Here is a 13,907-nt window from a genome sequence, read left to right on the forward strand (position 1 = left end):
GAGTATTCAGAAGCTTTACCGCTGAGCTAAACGCCCAAAAGACTAGGAGGTAGAACTGGAAGTTCTACCTTACTCTCACATATATAGCAGGACAGGACAGGACAGAAAGGGCTTAGTGTCACCCCGTGACACGGAGTATTCTATATAATGAATCTCTGATCATCATATGATCTGATCCACGTGGGATACAACACTGTTTCCGTCACAGATATTATATTATTTATAATCTATTTATTATTAATATTTATAAAATTCATTGATATATAAAAAAATCCAAATTTTATAAAGATTAAAGAAACTATTTTTTGCTTTTAAATCTTTTAATAAATAATATAAATAAAGGAGATCTATATTTTAATATTATCAAATAAAAATAATTATAACATAAATCTATATAAATTAAAATACAATGATAAAATATCAACAACTAAAAAACAGGTTCGCTATAAACCTAGTACTAAAAAAATTCCAATTATATCTGTTGGTTTGAGAAGGAGACGAAAGACGTAGCACCCTCGTATTGATAGGTCCTAAATTTCTGATTGTATTCTGTCTAAAGAGCTAGCTATGTAGAAAAGTAGTAGGCCTTATATAGGCACTGCTGAAGGAGCTAGTCTCTTTCGCATTCGCTCGATTCCTTTGATACATTAGTCATTGAATTGAAGTCATTCACCTAAGTTCATACAATATCTATAATATTATTCTATAAAAGCTATTTAATATAAATATGAGACTAAATAGTACTAAAAATAAACCATACTAAAAAATTAAAAAGTGAATTTCATATCCAAAAAACGTTTTGGGTTGAGAATTGCGTATGAAGTGCCATAGATTGGTATCCACTTTCTTCTAAATTCTTTGGAGATAGCCGAGCGAACCCTAGCCTCTTCATCAACGAATTCCCAGTCATTGGGATCTATACGACGAGCTTGCACGATTGACTCAATCGCCCATTCCAGATGACCCGACTGTTGAAATATCTTCGATAAGTTGAAAAACATCCTCGCATCTCTGTCTCCGTCGTATATATGAGTCACCTCTTCTTTATGATCCCCTAGCCAGGTATTGTAGTCCTCTTCCGCCTTGGCTATCAATGTCGCCTCAATGACTATCTTCTCGTGGTTTCCTATCCACTTTGTTTTCATTAGGTGAAGTGTGGTTTCCGCGCGCATACAGGCAATATGAAAAAGTATATCTGCGACATTATTCAGAGATGCCACTCCTAACCCTTTGAGTAAGCGCTCTCCTCGCTTGCCCGAGCATTGACTGAATATCAATTCTTGACACTGAGCCCATACCCTAATAGCTTTGACATATCTTTTCTCAACAAAGAATATTTGTCCCTGATCCGTCATGTGTTCAATATTGTCCTCGAATATTTGTATCTGATTTTCGCTGTACACCTCTGGCATTAAAGCGATTTCTGATGTCGCGATTTTTTGTAAATCTTTAGGTATTACACCATTGAACTCCAGGTTAGGGAATGCTTTCAGATGGGTGCGGTATGGAGCTATGAGTTCTTCTTGTTTCTTTCGAGTCAAGAAAGATTCGATTCCTCTCGGTGGGGAAAATAATGCATATACCGACCCGAACAAGGCAGAGAATCCAGAGATCTGTTCCGCATAGGGATCGGTCAGAGTCACAATGTGCTTGACATTCTCGTCATGTAGGTTGATTTTCCATCTAATTTTAGACAATACTCGACACAGATCGGGAATATGACGTGCTAATAGGATGAAGGTCGCACTTGGTTGAGGGCGTGATCTAGAGTTCCGATAACAAATCTTGTGGGTCAAGAAGGTTCCTTTGAAGTCCCTTGAAGTGGACGGGTCGGGTACGAGAAAAGGAACTTTGATCTCTAGAAGTGCAAGGGTACTCTGGTAGGGTGAGACTTCGCACTCAAATCTGACAAAGAGGTTTTTCATTCGCATCAAATATGTGCCCTCTTGGTACATTTGTCGGCATGTTCTCAAGATCTGAGGATGAATATGGTGTCTGGTGATAGCCACCTGATCAGGCGACGGTAGATCAGAAAATTGGCATGGAACCAACACTTCTTCGAAGTCACAAAGTAGAAGCTCGTAAATTTTATTGCGAAGTTCACCCAAGAGATCTTGAAATGTAAAAGGCTTCTTGACGTTCTTAAATGCTGGCAAAGAGGTGGATATCTCGATATCAAATGACATGATGCAATTTGGAAAATTGATCGCTGTTTATGATGAAAAGGATATAAAGATTGGGTAATTTCGCTTCGTATGGTAGAATGACTTGAAAGATGGTCGCAGAGTTGCCTTTTATTATCAAAGTGCGACTGTAATTGAGATATCAAGATGGTGTAAGAGAATCAAATATAGAAAGAAGATGAATTTCTGCGAGGAAGAGTTCCTTATATAGAGTGCGACAAAGATAGTACGGGATCATCTGCAGATTAAAGCTGCCATACAAATAAGCTTGGCGTTTTTTCACTTGCTTCTTGAGCATGATAGCAAACGGGAATATAATCAACGAACTCATCAAGAAGGGTGAGTTACCGTATCATGCATTGCTGGTGGATATAAATCGATTATTTACTCCACAAGGACTCTGCTACCACACTCAAGGCACTGGGACTAACATGCTGAAATTGCAACTCAATGTTGTCCTGTTCTATAGAGTTGGTCACTAGTAAAGCCTTGGTAGCCGACAGTATCCTAAACGCTATACCCTTCTAATCATCTTCTTCTCCTCCAAGAACTCGGGATAATTAGGCATGGCTCTCAAAGCTTCCTCAATTGCCTCGTGTGCACGTGATACACCCGCCAGTCGGCAACCGATGGCTTCTCGATATCTAAACTCTGCCAACTTGGGCTGAAATGGCGCCCAGCCTTCTAGATTGCAATGACTGTTCATATTGAAGGGGTCATCAACTGTACGCGATAGAACACGGAACAGAGCCTTTCGTTGTTGAATTTCGGCCATCTCCATTGCGTGGATGATGTATTGAAGACGATCCGATGAAAGATCAAAATATATGTTCATGAGTTGGTATATAAACTCCGGCTCATGGGTTTCATGCAACAATTCTCTTTTGATCATTGTCAAGATTCGTCGAATCTTTATTAAAGCTTGACACCAGATTTGGTTTGCATTTTCAGCATCTCCTATAGCGAAGAAATCATTTCCTTTTGCTTCCATGCTCTGCAAACCGTGAATAGTCCCTTCGAGATTGAGCTGCGGGGCCCGAGTAATTCCTGAGAGGACAGCGTCCTTCAACTCATCCGATATATTCCCTTTCAATTGAAACCCCATGAAACCCTCGAATTCAGAACGGTAAGGTGCAATGAGTTTCTCTTGCTGCTGCTCAGACAAGGATGACGAATTAGACACGTATTCGTCGTAAGTTTCGAGAATAGTAACGATATGAGCTGCTGACATCTCATCACAATACGGAAGCGTTCCTATTGCACTGACAACCAAAGCTGCACATAACAGTGGAAGATGACGATGAAGTAGCATAAATTTGTATGGCTCATCAGGTAAAACTCCTGAGGATTTTGTTGATCCACAGATCTCATGAGTCATTACGCAAGCTTTCCGGAAGTCTTTTTCTTGCTGCTCTGTTTCTACTCTGACCATTGGAATGTATTTTGAGAAGAAGCAATTCCTTGGTTCATCCAATCTTATAACACCGGTCACCATAACGAAGAGATTCGTTTCTCTCATGATAACTGTAGCCTCATGATTGATCTTTCGACATGTCCGAAGTATTTGAGGGTGAATATCATGCTGGAGCTTGGCGATTCGTATGGGGACAAGTGTGAGCCCATTGTCTTTCAAATCTTCTGGTGGATCTTCAAATGTACATAAAAGTATCTTGTAGATATGTTGACGAATATTGACCGGGAGATTGAGAAAAGGAAAAGGGGTCAAGCCTGGTGAGGGAGCAATTTGGATCATGATATTTACTCAAGACTTCACCTAAGAGGTGGAATGAATGTAAGAAGTAATTTGATGAAGAGAAAATGTAAAAATATCCATGATTATGTTGGAGGTACTCTGAAGTACACTTTTGCATGGAATCTGATTTGAACCACGATTGCGTAAAGAAAGATGCGACCTGGTGGAGTATGATAGTTCTAGGTCTATTACATAATCGTAATATTTTCATATCCCCAATTTTTTGACAGCTCATCGAAGCTATCGTGAAGAATTGGGTTGGAGCCGGTGAACTGAAATTATTCGATTGCTTCAAGACACCAACTTTGTCGTAAAATGGAAAACTTCCATGATTACGTTGATGTGGTAATTCTTCGCCTGTACAAGACAGAATTGTAATTGCTCTGTACCCTCTTCGCATCGAATTCTGTATCGTCTTGACACATCATCACGATGAGAGGCTTTGAAACACGACGGCAACAAAACAGGGAGGAATCAGTACGTACTCACCTACCCACCTGCCCACCTTTCCGATGAGTCTCGAGTTCTATAGGATTGTTAGAATTTGTCTCTCCCAAATCTCGTGGCTGTCACCTCCTTATATGACGTGGTGGATATGCCTCTCTTCCTAACTTCAATGGTTTTATCCATTCCTTTTGTCCCAATCCTGTTCATCATTCGACCTCCTTGCCCCCGTCTCGACGTATGTCTGAAAATACATCTCCGAAGGTGCAGGAATGAATCCAAGGATTCACACGTACGTCATTCAATGATGGGAGTAGAGTGTATCTTATCCTCGAACTATAAGACATTTCTCAGTCGAAGTTTCAAAGAGGCGAAAAAAAACAAGAGCTTTTGTGTTTTGAAAAGGTGTTTGTCTCAATCATCGCACTGACAATGGATGTTTGGACGTGAAGGCTTGGCAGATGCTTTATAAATAACCTTACACCGCAAGCTTCTTGAGTTTAATACCTGCTCGGTATATACTAATTGCCCTAAAAAAGCACGGGGTTTTCAAATACTTGGTTTCATTCGTGGATGAAAACCTTCAAGTTTTTCAAACCATCAATTTCATTGACAACATAGTCGTCGATGAACTTTCAAAACTTCAAAGCGAAAATGTGGAATCACATCTGAGATTCACAATGGCAAAACATTTGTTACCTAGCCATGCGTCGCATCGCTCATCGTCGCATGGGGCTTCCCTACATTCTCATCTTACCCCGCCAAATTGTCTTGAGTGATTTCATACCAAACTTTCAAACGTTGCATGTATCATGATAGTGACAGATTTTGATGTCACCTACAAAAGTAATCACGTTTGGATCTTCCATTTAACTAATGCACATCACAGCCGTCATGGATTTTGACAGCTTCCGTCTTCTTTTTTCCTACTTATCATAATCGTTACTTCTTCGGGATCCACGGTCATTGTGTGCAGGAAACTTTATTTTGACTTTCTAAGGTGCTGGAAACCATTGAAAGGTATAATTTGATTTACTTACAAACAGCTTGATGCTACAACAATTAATGAATAATGCGATACGATACTATATGGTATGATACGGTGCAATAATACAATAGAACACAATACTCTTACAATCAAAGTCTATGAGCAAGTTCCCCAAATACCCGAAGATTGTGGGAAAGTAGCTAACACCCTGACCTTGAACAGAAAAACATTGATACAAGAACAACACCAATAATATCATGGCAACTTGGGGAGCCTACTTTTCCTCCTATGTCAAGAAGACTCCTGGGATAACGCCCGCAGACAAAGAGAATGAACCAATAATTACACCCATCGTACCACTAAACACCAATACTGATGTGAAAACTATCGAGCCCTTACTCCTTGAGGAGGATGGTTCAGTACCAAACCCCAGCGAAGATGTGAAGAAACGTTTCGATGAAAAGTTGGGAAGTGTGGGGAATCTTGGGATGGGCACAGCTTCCATAACGAGAATGCCGACGTTAAAATCTAATAGTAGAGGAGCAAGGATGGCAAAGATGTTTGGTTATGGTACGCCGAAGGAAGAGAAGGTCGAAGAGAAAATTGTGGAGGATAAAGGGGAAGTGGATTCTCCTGTAGAAGAGGAAGAGGTAAAGGAGACAAAGATTCAAGCAGTGCCCGAGATGAGCAAGATCGAAAAGATAATAACAGAGAGAAAAGCTGCTGCTATCGGGTCGAGATCTGTTTCTCCAGAAAATGATCAAGCAGTCCAGGCGACGCAACCTGTGCAACCTGTCAAGCCTCTTGAGCCTTCTCAACCTGTGCAACCCGTGGAACCTGTCAAGCCTCTTGAGCCTTCTCAACCAGTCCAATCGCCGCAACCTGTGCAGCCTATCAAACCTAATGAACCTTCTCAACCTACGAATGTTCTGCGATCTCTTCAACTTAAGCAGCAGTCGAAACCTATCGTCTCAGTGCAAACGCAGCAGCCAACAGAGCCTGTTTCACCGACCGACTCAGATCCCTCTCGAAAATCGATGACCGAGACACCTAACTCCATGAGTCCAAACACACCTATTTCAACAAGGTCATCATTCAAGGGGGCAAGTTCCTCGACGAAACGGGCTTCCACTCGCAGTAAGACTAAAGCTTCAATATCTGCATTGGATGATCTTTTGGCTGGTTTTGGTGAAGAATTTATGTCCAATCCATCTACTCCAAAACCAGTCGATAATGAGAAAGGAGTTGAAAAGCCAGCTTTGGGTAAGCCAAGGAATCAACGGAGACCGAAGGCGTCAGTCTCAGCACTGGATGATATTATGGCTGGATTGAATTCGATGGAACCTGCGGTAGAAACTCCAACTACACGAAAATCGACAGAAGTGCGAAAAAGCGAGATGAGAAAATCTGGAATATCGACAACTGGTAAGGAGCCGGAACCGATTCCGGTAGTTATTCCTCCGGCTCCGGAAACTGCCAAAGCGGTATCAGAATTGCCAAAGACAGTCTCACAGAGTAACGCGCTATCAAAAAGGAAATCGAAAGCAGTGACGAGATTTCCAGTAGTAGTATCCGAAGTCACCAAAACCATTCCAAATGTTCCAGCACCTATAGTGACAACTAGACCAGTTCCTTCTCTCCTAAAAGATCAACTAAGTCCTCTTCCCCCAAAGACCCAAACAGTTACCACTATTCCACGCTCACCCATGATAAATGGTCAACTAAGCCCCATTCCACCTCAATTCCGTCTTCGTCCCAAGCGTTCCTTTCAAGATATGGTAAAACTTGCTACCTCACCTCGATTTGTACAAATTGCCGAACAGGCTATTGAAGCTGAAGCCGAAAGAAAATTACTTCAATATGAAAGACAAGCCGAACAAATATTACTTGAGAAAGAAGAAATGGAAGAGGAGAGAATGAGTATGGAAGAAAATTTGAGAAGAATGCAAGAAGAAGATGAGAGGATCGCTAAGGAGGCGAAAGAAATGCAGGCTTTCTATGAGGAACAGGAAAAGATACGAATTGAGACTGAAGCTGAAGAAGAGAGGCTAAGAAAGGAGAGGGAGGAAGTTGAGAGACAGGCAAGGATTAAGAGGGAGAAGAGAGAAGCGGAAGAGAGAGAAGCTCAAGAGGAGGCGGAGAGATTAACAGCACAGATTAGAGCCTTTGAGAGAGAACAGGAGAGGCTAGCTGAGGAGGCAGCTAGAAAAATGAAGGAGGAAGAAAGATTAGCGGAAATTGCGAGGAAAGAGGCGGTTAAGAAGTTTGAAGAAGAAGAGAGACTTGCCGCGATTGAGAGACAAGTTCAAAAGGAGAGATTAGAGGAGGAAGAAAAAATTTCAGCGATCAAGAGAAAGGCCGAGAGAGAGAGATTAGAAGAAGAAGAACGTTTGGCTGCCGAGGAGGCAGCAAGAAGATATGAGGAAGAAGAGAGACAAGCAGAAATCGAACGCCAGTTGGAAGAAGAGCGATTAGAAGAAGAAGAACGACTAGCTTACGAAGAACAACTACGCGAAGAAGAATTTGAAGAGCGTCAACGAGAAGAAGAGGAAAGAATTTATGCCGAACAAGCTCGTCAACGCGATGAAAGAAGAGATCGAGAAGCAAGAGAGAGAAATGAAAGAATGGAGGCTCAAATGAGAGAGGAAGAACGGTTAAGAGCTGAAAGAGATGAACAGGAACGATTACAAATGGAAGAGGAGGAAGAGGAAAGAAGGGCTTATGAAGAAAGAATGGAGAGACAAAGACAAAGAGATGAAAGAGAAATGGAAATGATGAAGAGAAGGGAAGAGCAGGAACGTGTTGCAGAACAGCAACGATATGATGCACAAATGGAAATGGAAAGAATGGATATGATCGAGCGGGAAGAAAGAGAGATGATGAGAATGCAGCAGGAAAGACAAGAAGCGGAAATGGATATGGAAAGAGAAGAAGCGATCAGATTACAGAGACAACAACAAGCGGATGAATTCCTTGGAGAAGATGACGACGAGGAGGAAGAGAGACCTTTGACGAGAGAAGAGGAGATGGCAAAGGCGGAAGAGAAAATCAGGATGGCGTTTGCAGGAATGGCGGCAGAGAGATCTGGGATGCCGATGCCGATGCCGGTGGTGAGGAAGGAGGAGGAACCACAGTTCATGAAGCCGCCAAGACAATTGTCACAGAGACCTTCGATTAAGGGGGGTTTGCCGGGAGGACCAAGGTACGGGATTACCTGGAGGACCGAGGACGGGAATGGGATTACCTAGTGGACCAAGAGGCGGTGTTGGATTGCCTTCTGGGCCGAGAATGAGGAGGGTTTGAGGAGGGTTTGAGGGATTTGAATGCATTGGGTGATGAATGGGTGGATGGAAATTGATTTTTGGGAGAAGGGAGAAGGTGTTATTGTTTTTAGTATTATCTACTTGCGTATACCACTCCTGCTCATGATGAATATATATGTTTTTTCAAAACCACCTTCTATGATACGAAACTGATATCCTATATTTGCTTGTTCCCACGTAACTACAATCTACAAATCTGGATACACCAGGATCGACGTATATCCAGCAAGGAAACGCTGCATGAGATTGTAGCAAGGTCATTTATTAGACAGTGTGGTAGGGTTAGTGAGAAGTGTTAGGTAAACTAAAAAGTAGTAAGGTCATACGAGATTTATAGGAGGGCCGAATCAGATGAGGCAAAGTGACAAAAATATATAACTGATTCCCCGAGGAAAGAGTCGAACTACCTTCGTGTTCAGACGTTAGTGGTATGCTGAGAGAGGGGAGAGCTATGGAAAATTCGCATATGCAAGGTTCTAAGAGTGATTTGTCTTGAGAATTGTTTTGTAGGGGGTTTGTTTTATACGAAGGGATGTACCTAGGTAGTATACAGCAATTGTTTTCTCATACTAGATGGGTGAGGCTGGGCAGTGATGAATGTTTAATGCCGTTGTTGTTGGGGGTTTGGCTTTGGTTCTATACAAGATTGTGATCTCGTTCAAACAGAGTCAATCAAAGTGGGAGACAAGAATCATTCCAACTTTTAGTTATATATTGAACTTGTAACATTGACAGATAATGATATCATATATCCTTCACAATAGTCCCGTCTTGAGCAATTAATATTTTTGAGATTTATATTCCGTGAAATTCACCCCTTATCTTCAAACCATATCGTCCGAATATATGATCATGTTCGTCATCTTGCATGCTTGTGTTCATTTCCAAATACGCCATATATCCGATTCCCTCTCAGTTGTCTCCGCAGGTTCCGAAAACTCCTTTACCCTTATTGTGACATGAAAACTTTCGATATTAACATTCCTCGCATGCGGCGATAATTCCTTCTCGATCCTTCTCCACTATACCTCCTCATGTTTCATCGGTACCTTTCCAATCTGCTCCGCAATCTTCTTCACCTCCGCTTCCTCCGTCTTATCAATAACATTCTTAATGTCAATCTCCTTACCCGTCCTCCCCTCCTTACTCTCCCCCTGTAACTGTTCACTCCTCCTCTGTCTCGTCTTCTCCCTCTCAATCTTATCCTCCCACGGATTCTTCTCTCCAAAATCCTTCACATACGGATTCTGTCCACTATACCCCATCACAATCGCGCGCTTCACATCCGGCAACTTGAACAACGATTCCCACGCCTCCCGCACAAGTTTGTATTCGTGCAAATCGTAGTCTTTGATGCATTCTTTTCCTTCCGGCGTCCAGAAGATAATTCGCAAGGTTCCTGGGTTGTGGAACTTGCGCACCTCGCCCGTCCAGGAGGTCTTGAGGGTTTCTTTCAAGGAGGTAAAACACGATCCGATGTAGGTTTGTTGCATCTCGGGATTGGAATCGAAGAAGATTATTGGACTTCCGAAATTGAGATTGGGGACTTTGGAGTTTGCCATGTTTTGTATGTCTTTTGTATTTTCGTGGATGTGGGATTATATCGTATGGTTGATGTTGGGTGAAGGTATAAGTAGTGAATGGGGGAGAAAGTTAATTATATATGAGATTTTGCAGAAGGAAATGAGCGCATTAAAATGTGGCTATGTGTCTATGTATGTAAGCCGAGGCCCTTGTATGATAGAGTGAGGCTAGAAAAAGATAAGGTGGAGTTTTGGAGTCTAGATATATCCGATGTTTCCCCATTCAGAGTCACACAAGCAGACAACTTTTAGATATGCAACAAAAGATTTAATTTCTTGAAGGTCACATGTCGTGGATATGATTGGTCTGGTCAACGCGGGAAAGAATCGATCACAGACTTGGGATGTTGCATCCGACGTTCCGAATTTTCCGGCCCTGGTGAATCCCAGTTCACCATTCATGCATTCTCAGGTGTGGATTCTTGGTGATGGGCTTTGGTCATGCAGTTGCGTAGTTAGCCATGCTTCGTCTAGTGTCGTGATGCGCATATGAGTGCCAGAGTTGCTATTTTTCCTGCAGCAGTCTGACGGGAGAGTCGTATTTTGGTAATTGTTTCATCACTTTAATGATTGGTCGATTGGTTGAATGGTTGAATGGGGATAGGGAGACACAGTAGATTGTCTACTTTCCCTTACATATTCTAGGTGAGTAGTAAAAGGTTTCTAACTGTTCGGTATTGAGGTGGATGTTGATTGAGCCTGTTTCCCTTGCTTGCATTGTCTAGTTAACTTGATAAAGCAATTAGAGACTGATCTGAGATTCATGGCTTGGGAGTCAAGATAATGTGTTTATTTCGTTATTTCCAACCAGAAATATGTCGTTAAGTACATGTATGTGGAAAGTTTCATCGTACCAGCAAAGAACTTCTATGCTGGATCGGCAAGATCAGATCAATGTCCTCGACATCGAGTGAGGGTTGGGACTACCTCAATATCTCTGTTCTTCTATTGTTGTGTAAGTCTAGTCACTGGACTCAAAACTCCTGTGATTAATCTTACACTCCGGTATCTTGTTTTTAGAGCAGGTCGAATTAAAAGTTCAGGTGAATATTCAACTCGCCTCTTCATTCTGCTATTTATTTTGACTTCGGCAAACAAGTATAATCTTTCGACTCTCTAGCTTTTCCATCTAGCTTACTAATGCGCAACTTTCTATTGATATTGTAACACATAGTTCATTATTGATCGCATGCTCTGTACTCCATATTGGATGCATACCTAGTAATTCGTTTGAAAGTCTCGAGTTACCGCGCAGGAAATCAGATCCACATGTTCGATGAAAAGAAATGTGCAGCGATATGTGATAGAAAAGATATTGTTGCATATCGTTGAATCAATAGATATGAAAGTGCGGGAAAACGTTGGTTGATGGTGTGAAGCCGGGTACCTGAATGTAATACTGGAGTATTCCGATACGAGAAAGGATGATAACACGAGCTCTGGCGAATATGGGAAGAAATTTGTTGACCTACGACATGCAGAATATATCAACGCGGCGAAATCGTATGCTAGTCGACGCTAAGCAATTCCACTTTCCATTGTCTCTTCGATATACAATTCTCCATGATATATAAAAGAACAATCAGATCCTAACCTGTATCCATAAGAACATTCATTATTCGAAAACTGAACATAAATTTCAAAATAAGGTTGGAAAATTAATGAGGATCGAAAATCTTTTGATCAAATAGAGTCAACGTGTATCGAAAGAAAAAATCCATAATTGTCAAACTATTGGTTTCTGTCTCATATATACTCAAATACTGTTATGAAGAGAGAATCTTCACGTACGAGGAATTAAAGCAAATGTTCATTTGTGATGTTAGATTACAAAAAGACCGCTTCTTGGATATATCCAAGAAAGTCTAACTTCAGTATTAAAGAATCCTGGGGCAACAACCACGATTGGTACACAACAGCCAATAGTCCTTACCCTTACGCACAATCTATCCCAGATCAAGAAATCAATACTCTCAACACTGCATCACGCAAGTGTCCGTCCTCCAGACGCGCAACAAAAATCTACATAGCCCATTCCAATCAAATCATTGGTGGATGGAATGGCCAAATGGGTTACAAGAAAAGTACCGCGAAGGGCATCATTTTTTGAGATGTGCAACAAATTATTTATTGGGATTGGTGTCACATGGTGATGAGGATATTGGTTGAAGGGAGTTTGGGGTTGAGGTGTCTAGGTTTGGTGGAGGATTAGGATTGGTTGGGGAGAAGATGGGTAGGACGAGAATGATGCTGTGGAACGTTTCGACTGAATGAGATATGCAGTGGTTTGTGTGAAGTCCTTAGCTTTATATGAAGTGGAGATGATTGGCTTCTTTGGTGGTACGCAGGGCTTTGGACTTCCGTGTCCCATCTGATACAATACTTAAGGGGTGTATAGACATTTCGGTAGTGTAACCCTCCAGCCAGATGTTGATCTCTTTTATAGTTGCACAAGAGATATCTATATAACATAGAAGGGTAGTCAATGAATTCGAGGGCATATACGCCACGGAATACATGCACCAAACCCTCAAGGCTGTAGTCTAGATAGGACTTGATATTTTGAAGCTGTGCATACACTGACTGGCCCAATCCATTAGAAGTGCAACAAATGCAACTCGGTCACAAGAATCAGCTGCCATTGGACCTAGTAAAAGGGGCGTAGTAATCGTACACACAAATTTCCCGGCTAGAGTCCACAAACACAGTCTACAGATCACAATAAAAAAATGCAGATGTGCGGATTTACAGACATGCAACAAATGCACGCTGATCACATGGACGAATAGTTACTAGATAGCATAGTACCACGAAACCTAACTCCCTGGGCTCAGGTATGAAAGTTAGTACTACCGCATTCTCTACATGTACTCTTCATCAACGGCTCTGCTCCACTTGCCCCATTGTACTAGATGTGCAACGAATATGTCTTCGTCACATGGAGGGATGACGATTGGATATTGAGAGGATCAGGTACGCTTTTCTTAGTAGGTATGACAATACTGCGCCCTTTTCAGTATTTCCAATAGAGGAGCACAGCATTGTGAAAATCGACTTTGTCATACCAGATGTGCAACAAATCTCTTTTCCTCACATAGATGTATAATTATTGGATATTGTGAGGACAGAGCACACTCTAAGCATCACAAGAATGTGTCCGATTTATCGCACAGGATGGTGGAAGTGTCCACCCGATTATCCGCATATGCAGCCTGCATCAGATATGCAACAAATCTTCTTCTAGCAAATTCGAATGAAAGCAGAGTTTGTGTGTAACTTTGCGGAGGGAATACATGCAATGCATATGCACACACCTCGTCTTGATATCCACGGGAAAATATCTATCATATTTCAATTTTCAAATGGGAAATATGTTTCCCTCACCCCCCAATGCTAAATCTGCATAGCCATAACTACAAGACCATCCTCCCCAAACACACAACATGTCCATCTCCATCTCTATTCCCAAGCCCCCTTCCCCAAAAATCATGTTGATCTCCCACTACCGATAAATAAATCACTCACACACGGATCCAGATCCAGCCCCATATTCATATTCGTACGACTCTATTTCTGACGTGCCACACCGCGCCGCAAACTTGCATTTTATGATATATTCCTGCATGCAGATGT

General features: G+C 41.7%; 4 protein-coding genes across 4 annotated transcripts; 1 reads left to right on the forward strand and 3 right to left on the reverse strand.

Annotated features, from left to right (window-relative positions):
• Window positions 1-767: 767 nt before the first annotated feature.
• Window positions 768-2,186, reverse strand: EAF02_009916 (uncharacterized protein; the record flags this gene model as incomplete). The annotated part of the gene is made up of 1 exon (XM_038905964.1): window positions 768-2,186. One exon carries the CDS (start codon window positions 2,184-2,186, stop codon window positions 768-770), a length of 1,419 nt encoding a protein of 472 aa, XP_038754387.1.
• A 511-nt stretch (window positions 2,187-2,697) lies between these two features.
• EAF02_009917 (uncharacterized protein) lies at window positions 2,698-3,936 on the reverse strand (the record flags this gene model as incomplete). The annotated part of the gene is made up of 1 exon (XM_038905965.1): window positions 2,698-3,936. The coding sequence occupies one exon, from the start codon at window positions 3,934-3,936 to the stop codon at window positions 2,698-2,700; it is 1,239 nt and encodes a 412-aa protein (XP_038754388.1).
• A 1,689-nt stretch (window positions 3,937-5,625) lies between these two features.
• On the forward strand, window positions 5,626-8,616 carry EAF02_009918 (uncharacterized protein; the record flags this gene model as incomplete). The annotated part of the gene is made up of 1 exon (XM_038905966.1): window positions 5,626-8,616. The coding sequence occupies one exon, from the start codon at window positions 5,626-5,628 to the stop codon at window positions 8,614-8,616; it is 2,991 nt and encodes a 996-aa protein (XP_038754389.1).
• Window positions 8,617-9,713: 1,097 nt separating this feature from the next.
• EAF02_009919 (uncharacterized protein) lies at window positions 9,714-10,253 on the reverse strand (the record flags this gene model as incomplete). The annotated part of the gene is made up of 1 exon (XM_038905967.1): window positions 9,714-10,253. The coding sequence occupies one exon, from the start codon at window positions 10,251-10,253 to the stop codon at window positions 9,714-9,716; it is 540 nt and encodes a 179-aa protein (XP_038754390.1).
• Between the last annotated feature and the right edge of the window lie 3,654 nt (window positions 10,254-13,907).

Source organism: Botrytis sinoallii (assembly GCF_014898435.1).
Source record: "Botrytis sinoallii strain Bc 23 chromosome Unknown BSIN_022, whole genome shotgun sequence".
Classification (NCBI taxonomy): domain Eukaryota; kingdom Fungi; phylum Ascomycota; class Leotiomycetes; order Helotiales; family Sclerotiniaceae; genus Botrytis; species Botrytis sinoallii.